Genomic DNA, 9,807 nt, shown 5'->3' with positions numbered 1-9,807 from the left:
CTTATTGTTAAAATATTAAAGCCAGAATCAGTGATAAAAAAATTAGCAAAAAGTATCAAAGTTGAAGTTTGTGTTTTAAGAATGCTTGAGTTTAGTATAGTATATAGTAGTATAGTGTAGTGTAAGTAAACAAACTTTGCTACAGACTAAACTAGAACATTTTAAGTTCACAATACAGTATATAAATTGTATATAATAAGTAAACTTTAAGTACACTGATGAACTTTTAGTATATACTAAGTATACTTTTAGTACACTTAAATAGCCCGATGTTATTAATAAAAACAAGTTCTGGTTTGTAACCAGAACTTTTTTTTATTAATTCTTTTTTTTTTTTTTTTTACTGGGCCCTTAAGTATTTTTAGAACATTTTTTTTACTTACATTTTTGTTTCACATCCCTTTAGGGGTGTAAAGCTCAATCTCACAAGGGGGCAAAATCCAAAACATACTTTACATGGCGGGCCGAACAGGATAAACATCTATTGAACACATTAAAACAAAATTTTTTAAAGTTTAAAAAATTATTTTTTTAACATAATTATGAAGTAGATATATAGCATTACCTGCAATAATGCTTGTGTGAATGCTGTTAGCTGAATTTGGCCGCTGAAAATGCTGAAATTGATAGCCAGCAAATATATTTGCTAAATGCCAAATTAGCCTAAAAAACAAAAATAAGAAACTTAGGTTATCCAAAAGAGCAAGCATGTAGATTAAAAGCTATCTATACTTCAAAATAGCCTAAATTAGCTAAAGCAGCTAATATGCAGCTGAAATATTAGCTAAACTTCAAAACAGCCAAAAAAACTAACAAAAAGCCCAAATTAGCCAAAACAGCTAAAAAATGGCTGAAATGGAGCTGAAAAATAGCAAAACTTGAAAATAGACTAAAAACCTGAAAAAATCTAAATGAGCTCAAACAGCTAGCGTGTAAATATTAGCCTAACTCCAAAACAGCCTAAAAAACTAAAAATAGAAAGAAAAAAAAATTAGCCAAAACAGCTGGCATGTAGCTGAAAAAACTGCAAAATAGCTAAAAAAAAAATCTTAAAATATGCCAAAATAGTCCAAAAAGCTAGCAGAGAGCTGATTTTTAAAACTTTTAAACCGTAACTTTTTAAATAATTATGAATAATAAAAAGGCAGTAATATTATTCCAGAATAAATCAACTTAAAATCTAAATAACTTGAAATGTTTTACTCTCCATAATTTGTCAAAATAATAAAAAAAAAAGAATAAGCGCAAGATAACATCGGGTCATTAATAACAGTAAAATAAAATGATCTGGAGGGACGGATAGAATTTTTCGGCCCCCGGGCCTCGACTTTGACATGTGCTTTAGAGGCTCCGTACTAAGGCAATAAGCAGAAGAAAAAAAAAACATTTTTTTTTAAGTGTTTTTTTTCTGGGTAGTTAAAGGGTTAAAGCTCCAATAAATTAATAAAAAAATTGAGTTAAAAAAAACACAAAAACCAGAAAGAAAGTCATTTATTTGATGGATATAAACAAGCTGGCCAACACTCAATAGTATTATTCTGGTACAGCACATACAATAGCAAAAAGGGGCAACAAGGACAGCCTCATATAGTTAAAACAAAAAAATTACAGTATCCATGCATCATTTGAAACTTAATCTCAAATCTTTTCTGAATAGAATCACTCTGATAAAGTTCTTTTAAATAGATTTATCTCTTTTGCATCAATACCGCTCACACTCACACACTCACACGCTCGATCTTGAAATTATAAATCCGAGATGTGCACAGACGCACTCACATTTCTCTTTTCTGAAGACATTTAAACCAGAAATCCCAGAAACATGCTTCACTCTCACAAAACTGCACAGGCTGTCTACTAAGGGGACACAGTAAGTGAGACGCACATCACTCTCAAACACAACATCACACCGTCACGATGCAGATGCAAGTAATGTTATGAGGAATGATGCTTGTTCATGTTCACACCGATGATCATTCAGCATGCTGGACTCACATTGAAGTTGTTTCTAAACTTTTAACTGTACAGTTCCAAACATTTACTTGTACAAATAATACACTGGCATTTTTAATAAGCGGAAACAATAGAAAAAATAAAGCTCAACTTAAATATAAAAACATGATTTAAATAAAAAAGTTAAAAAAAATATTCTGGCATTGGTCACAGTGATTTGTTTGATCCAACATTTTCAATAAAAGAAAAACGACAATAAAGAGAAAATGCATGGTAGGCTTTTCAGATTTTTTTTGGAAACCTTTTAAAAAATAAAAGACTTTCCAGGCTTTTCTACACAGCTGCTCCAAGGCACAGATGAAGCCTTAGCTCTTCTAACTGTGCTGCAGTTCATTTATTCGACCTTTTTGACACAAAGAAACCGCTCTGCATAGACGACGAGAGATTATCCACACATCGCCACCTTCAGTTGGCACATAATGCAAAACTAAAAAGCATGGGCACAATTCAAATCATGCAAATATGCAAATAACATAATATGCTATGTTATGGTAGGAAAACTCCCTACTTCAAGTATTCAGTAGATAAGAACCTGAAAAACAGAGAATTACTGCTCCACTCCCTGATGGTGAAGTGAGAGGGTTTTTGCTCCTCTGCCTGTTTGCATTGTCTTCTCCTTAAAAATAACAAAAATAAAGAAAACTCTCATCTGTAGCTCTACATTTGCTAACTCAAAAAAGCAAAGTCTTCACACAACTAGTGCTGCCACAAACGATTATTTTAATAGTCGACTAATCACTGATTATTTATTCCGATTAGTCAACTAATCAGGTCATGTGCAAACTGGATGTAAAGCACACATCTTGACCATTATTAGCTTTAAACTAACTGAAAACTAGATGTATAGCATTACCTGTGATAATGCTAGTTTGAATGCTGAAGCTGAATTTGGCCGCTGAAGATTTTAGTGCTGATAGCTAAAATCGCTGAAGTTGATAGAAAACGCTAAAGCAGTCTTTTTTTTACATCATTTGTCAATAAAGTTTGAAAAAAAAGAAAGAAAACGCTAAAGCTGATAGCCAGCTAAAATATGAGTTCAATGCCAAATTAGCCTAAAAAAAGCCTAAGTCAGCCAAAATACCTAGCATGTAGCTAAAATATTAGCTAAACTCCAACATAGCCTGAAAAACAAAAAAAATCCAGAATTAGCCAATATAGCTAACATGCAGCTGAAATATTAGCTAAACTAGAAATTAGCTTATAGAAACAGAAAAAATCCAAAATTAGCAAAATAGCTATAATGCAGCTGAAACATTAGCTAAACTCCCAATTAGCTTAAAAAAAACTAAAAAAATCCTAAATTAGCAAAATAGCTATAATGCAGCTGAAACATTAGCTAAACGCCAAAATAGCCCATTTAAGAAAAAATGTAAATTAACCAAAATAGCTAGCATGTAGCTGAAATATTAGCTAAACCAAAAATAGCCAATGAAACAAAAAATAAATGAATAAATAAAAAATCCAGAATTAGCCAAAATAGCTAGCATACAGCAAAAATATTAAACTCCAAATTAGCCTAAAAAACTGAAAAAAAATCTTAAATTAGCCAAAACAGCTAGTATGTAGCTGAAATATAAGCTAAACTACAAAAAAAAAAAAAAAATAGCCAAAACAGCTAGCATGGAGCTGAAACATTAGCTAAACTCCAATTTGGCCAAAAAAAAAAAAACAGAAGAAAATCTTAAATTAGCCAAAATAGCTAGCATGGCGCTGAAATATTAGCTAAACTCCAAATTGGCAAAAATAGCTAGAATGTAGCTGAAATACTAGCTAAACTCCAAATTAGCCTAAAAAACTGAAAAAATCTTAAATTAGCCAGAACAGCTAGTATGTAGCTGAAATACAAGCTAAACTACAAAAAAAAAAAATAGCCAAAACAGCTAGCATGTGGCTAAAAATAATAGCTAAACTACAAATTATGAAAAAAAAACTTGATAAATGCCAAAATGCTATTGTAACTTTCAACCTTATTACTCTCTGACTCCATGTAATATAAAGTAACGACTAATTTAGTCGTCGACTATTTTAATAGCTGATTAGTCGTTGATTAGTCGACCAGTCGTGGCAGCACTACACATGGAGCGGTAAGGTATGAGGCAGACACGTGAAGGATAGATCCCCTCGGTTAATGGAGTCGATAGACATTTACAAACGACAAACAACAGGTACTGTGAGAGGAGGGAAGGAGGAGGAAGAAAGGAATCGGTAACAGTCTACTTCATTTTTCCACAATACTGTAATAAAGTGTTGTTTTTTATGTTTTTTTCTTCTACCTATTCAGCTGTTACAGTCACACACACCAACCACTTCTGTTCACGTGACGACGACAAAAACACGCCAAAGAAATGCATCCAGACAGAGTCTCTGAAACCTCTGCGTGGAGGAAACGCTGATAGTCCTCAGTCACAAGTGCAAGCTTTATTTATACATCATCTAACTGCTACCTGTGTGAGTTCAAACAAAGCAGGTCTGAATTTGTTGCCACAGGTCGAGTGGTTTTAGCTGAGTTGATTCACTTTAAGAAAGGAATGTAACAATGCCGTCTGTTATAGACAGACTTTGATCCTCATCTTTATAACCCACAAACTCTCTAAAGCTTTTGTTTTTAATACATCTTTATATATATATATATCTATATATCTGGGCTGTATTTTCAGACAGGGAATGTTAACTTGACTGTTGAATGTTTTTTTTTTCCCCACAACAGTCAAAAGAAAAATTGCATCACTCAGCTTTCAAAATAAGACACCTTTGACCTTCAGCCAGTTAGAAAAATAACCAAAAAAAAGGTATAGTACATCATCAGTTTAAAACGATTTTCTCACCACATTTAGACACACTCTATAGATTTCTCTCTATATGTATAATATATGCATTTCTATCATATGTGTACATATTTTACTAGGCACAGGCCATCTTGTTAAGAAGAAGAAAACAACGCACTATGTGTGGGAGTTCACTACTGCTAGAGGGTTCGAGGGAGCTGGAGCGCACCGGGGAGTCAGGTGGATAATTAGAAACTTTTCCCTTTTTTTGCTTTTTCGATCTCTAATAGACTCTTTTCACGGTGACGTCAGACAAAATGTGAATAGCGACTTCCGGTTTACAGATTTAGAACGGCAAAGCTGACAGCTGAACGCGGTTTAGCGCACTTCTTTGTAAATAATAAAAGGTAACCTTACCAATTTCAACAGAAAAATGTTCAATATTTATTTTATGAAAGTCCTGCTGACCTGTATTTTTATTTACTCTCCTAGAACGTACACAAATCTAAATACAAATGTGAATAATTATTCAATATTTGAGGTTCTATTGAAAGTATCGACCTCTCATTTGAGCAGATATTATTCTAACGCAAGGGTGTCAAATTCTATCGCATAAAGGGCTAAAACCCAAAACACAGCGAACAGGATGAACATTTATTGAACACTCTAAAGCTACATTTTTAAAACTTTAAAACCGTAACTTTTTAACATAATTATGAACTAGATAAATAGCATTAGCTGCAATAATGCTAGTGTGAATGCTGTCAGCTGAATTTGGCAGCTGAAGATGCTGAAATTGATGGATAAAATCAATGAAGCTGAAAACGCTGAAGTTGAAAATGCTGAAGTTATTAGCTGAAAACGCTGAAGCTGATAGCCAGCTAAGATATTAGCTAAATGCCAAATTGCCTAAAAAACAAACAAACAAGAAAACTTAGGTAAGTCAAAACAGCTAGCATGTAGCTGAAAAAATAGCTAAACTTCAAAATATCCTAAAAACAGAAAAAAATGAATCATTTAGCCAAAACAGTTAGCATTTAGCTGAAATATTAGCAAAACTCCAAAATGAAAAAAAAAGCTGAGAAAAACCTTGTTAATCAAAGCAGCTAGCATGTAGCTAAAATATTAGCTAAATTCCAAAATAGCCTAAAAAGCTAGCATAATGCTCATTTTTAAAACTTGAAAACAATAACTTTTTAACATAATTATGAATAATAAAAATGCAGGAATATTATTCCAGAATAAATCAATTTAAACCTTAAATAACTTTCAATATTTTACTCTCCATAATTTTTTTTTTTCAAAATTATACGTTAGAAATAAGCGCAAGATAACATCGGAAATAACTGCACCCAAGGCCAATTTTAGTTGTTGTACTACGGGGTATTTGTTGTTTTTCAGGGTATTTTAAGGGGTAATTATAAAAATACGAATTTTGGCCAAGTGGAACAGCGAATATTTAAGTGTCGTTATGAAGCCACTTATTTTTAACTTTCAGACTTTCAGAATAAGAGCAGCCAAGACAAACGTACAACACATTCAGAAAATTATGTGTGAATAATAATTTCCTTGTTTATATTTTTGATGGTTTCACATGATTTTAATCCTTTTTTAACCTTTATTATCCCGCAGGGATCAAACACAGTTATGAGCAACAGCAAAGCGGAGCTACGCCAGAAAATAACACAACAGTTATTCGTTTTTCTTTATTGTAAGACGTTGAAATTGTCTTACTTTAGCTCTGTTTTTAGGGATTTTGTAAACACGGAAATGTTAAGAATTTTAACTAAAGTTCTTCTGTAGCTCTGCGTCGTGGAAAGCTAGTGTTAGCATAAATTAGAAGAAGAAAATCTCAATTACCTTCATAATCAAACAAGCAGCATTCAATGAAACAGACCACTGACATTTGTACTTTGTGAACGATCTAAGACAGAAAACAAAGTTAGGACATTTATAAAATAAATATTGTATACATTTTGGTTACAATTGGTTAGGTTACCTTTTATTGTTTACGTAACATTGCTTTAAACAGCGTTCAGCTATCAGCTTTGCCGTTCTAAACTCATAAACGGGAAGTCACATTTTGTGTGACGTCACGTGAAAAGGTTCTATGATGTTTTGTCTGACCGTTACCCCACTGTCAAACTCAAAAAAAGAAATCTTTCTGAAGCCCCTCCGCTGTAAAAAGTCTGCTCTGGAAAAGGTCTTCTGATATCGTTTCATTTGAGCACCAGCAGAAGCACCATAAGTAAAAATTCTGGCAACACAGAGGAAGTGCAGAGGTGCATAGTCTCAAAAACTAAAACTGAAACGGATGGGTTTGTGTTTCGCCCCGACCACCTCTTGGCCAATGTGACTGGGGTGATTGGTTGTTCTTCTCCTCTATGTTGACATCTGCATAGATCAACTATTTTTTTATCGACTACCACTGATCAATATGAGGTAACATGAAGAATACACGTGGATGAAGTATCCCAAAAGCTGGAGGGCTGTGCTCGTGCAGCCAAGGAGACGCTGCAGCTGGAGGTCGAGGTGCTCCATCGGTCAGCCCTAAATGCTTCCTTATGCCAACAGGAAATAACTCAGAAACATGCCAGTGAAGGGAGACATCATCACATTAAGAGTTGTTGGATATGAGAAAAATTACTGTGAGCAACAAAGAGACTCTGCACACTGACTGCCACGATGGCCAGGTAAAGGGCTCAGATGTTACCAGGTGGTTCAGAAGGGCAGTGAGGACTGAGGGAACCATGACAGAGTCAACGAGCCAATCAGAGCAAAGGAGTCGGCCACCATCCATTGAAACAAAGCAGGTTGATGAAAAACACGTCTGGAAGGACGAAGAGGGCTCGCTCAGCAGGTGAGATCTCGGTCGCTGCCATGTTGGATCACAACCAAATCTGTCTTTACGTCAGCATCCAGTGAAGGAAGAGGAGGATGTGTCTTCCTGCTCACACAAAGAGGAGGTCCCACATCAGCTTATGAGGAACAAGGAGATACTGTAAGATGAACCGCCTCCACGGAGATTTACCTGCTCAGCTGTCAGTCCCCGTGGAGAACCCACACACCTGGTAGCCTCCTATTCTTTCCAGGAAAAAGAAAAAAAATGCCAAAGAAGTTCAGATTTAGTGAAAGTAAGAGATCATTAGTTGGGTGGTGTTTCAACATCATGGCATGGCTGTGCTCCCCCAGTACAGACCGACTCATCTGAGAGTGAGAGAGAAAAAAAAAAATCACATTTCAACATGACACTCAGAAAAATAAGAAAAAGAGAATAAAAGAGAAAATCTTACCTCTTTAATCAACAGAAAAGCTTTGGTGTCATGGCTAAGATTACGCCCAAATGCCCTCCTCATCGTCCTGAAGTCACACAGGTGTTCCAAGAAGAGAAACTATTAGATTGTTGCTTAAATATGGAGGAAAAAATGAGACAAACTGAAATAAATAGATATTAAATTATTAAATAAATGTGTCATTAATTATTTGAAATTGGCATTTAAAGGAATAGAATTGGATATGATAAAAAAAAAAATAAATAAATAAATAGATATATGTGGCATCAAAACAGCACATTTAATATTTCTTAACATGTTTAATTATTTCATGGTCCAGTGTGGGTGAAAGAGACAAATTGAAAAAAAAATATTAAATATAAAAATTAAATACTTAAAATTCGCATTAAATAACTACAATTGGACATAAATAAATAAATATTTAAATATATCTGGCATAAAAAAAAAATCAAAATAGCCATTAAAAAGCACATTTAAATATTTAATGACGTATTTAATTATATAATGGTCAATCCTGGGCTGAAAGAGACAAATTGAAATAAATATATTAAAAATAAAAATAAATGTGTCATTAATTATTTAAAATAAGCATTACATAAAAAATGGATATCAGTAAATAAATGTTAAAACAAATGTGGCATTAAAATATTAAAATAGCCATTAAAAAGAGTATTGAAATATTTCTCGATGTGTTTAATTATTTCATGTTCCTGTTTGGGCTGAAAGAGACAAATTGAAATAAATAAATATAATTCTTTTAAAATAAATGTGTCATTAATTAATTTAAATTTGGAAATAAATAAAATTCTCAATAAATGTGTCAATATTTAATTTTAATTTAATTTCAAATTATTTACAAAATATTGATTTATTTCATGATTTAATGAATGATTTCATGATTTTGAAGATTTCATGGTCCGGACATCATTTCATTACATCATCTGTCAAACTGTCCCATCAAACTCAGTGGGCGGGCCTAACTCACATCATGTGGGCGGGGCTAACTAAGATCGTGTGGGCGGGGCTAACTTGGATTGTTGAGAGAACGTGAAAGCAGGATTCCTATCTCATGTAACTCTGGGGTTTAAAGTTTTTAAGGTTTTGAAGAGTATAACATTTTTCCTTAAATCATGAAATCATTCATTAAATAATGAAATAATTAAAAGTTTCTTAAATCTTTCATTTTGAATTTTAATTAAATATTGACATATTTAATGGCACTTTTATTTATTTATTTCCTATTATAAATAATGAACGACATTTATTTAATAACTTCATATTAAATATATTTATTTTATATTTATTTTTTTTTAGATTTACTCTTTCAGCCAACAGTGGAACCATGAAATATATAAATGTCATGAAATATTTAAATGTGCTTTTTAATTGCTATTTTAATTTTAAATAACTAATGACACATTTATTTAATAATTTAAAGGCGTATATATTTATTTCAATTTGTCTCACCTGGTCGTCCATACTTAACTTTTATTAACTTTATACTTTGATCGTATTTGCTTTCTGGTATACTGGTCACATGTTACCTGGTCTGGGGAGGGGCGGTGGCCGGCGTGGGGCGGCCCCCGAGCGGGTACTCCTCTGTGGTGGGGCGATGGATGCCGCGGATGCTGCATGTGGTGCGGATGTTGAGGAGCCTGGGGGTGCTGGGGGTGTTGGGGGTGTGGATGCTGAGGGTGGGGTCCCTGTTGGGGAGGGCCGTGTGGGTGCTGCGGGTG

The 9,807-nt window shown here is 33.7% G+C and overlaps 1 protein-coding gene across 1 annotated transcript in view; it reads right to left on the bottom strand.

Moving 5' to 3' along the window:
• Positions 1–7,843: 7,843 nt before the first annotated feature.
• The window catches only part of erc2 (ELKS/RAB6-interacting/CAST family member 2), a gene marked incomplete in the record, with an annotated part of 60,840 nt that continues 58,876 nt past the window's right edge, over positions 7,844–9,807 (bottom strand). Inside the window, 3 exon segments of the mRNA XM_024270704.2 lie at positions 7,844–7,985; positions 8,072–8,138; positions 9,616–9,807. Of these exon segments, the coding sequence (XP_024126472.1) occupies positions 8,112–8,138; positions 9,616–9,807 (219 nt within the window).

The sequence above is a fragment of the Oryzias melastigma genome, linkage group LG5 (genome assembly GCF_002922805.2).
Source record: "Oryzias melastigma strain HK-1 linkage group LG5, ASM292280v2, whole genome shotgun sequence".
NCBI lineage: Eukaryota > Metazoa > Chordata > Actinopteri > Beloniformes > Adrianichthyidae > Oryzias > Oryzias melastigma.
This window is presented reverse-complemented; position numbering and strand designations above follow the sequence as displayed.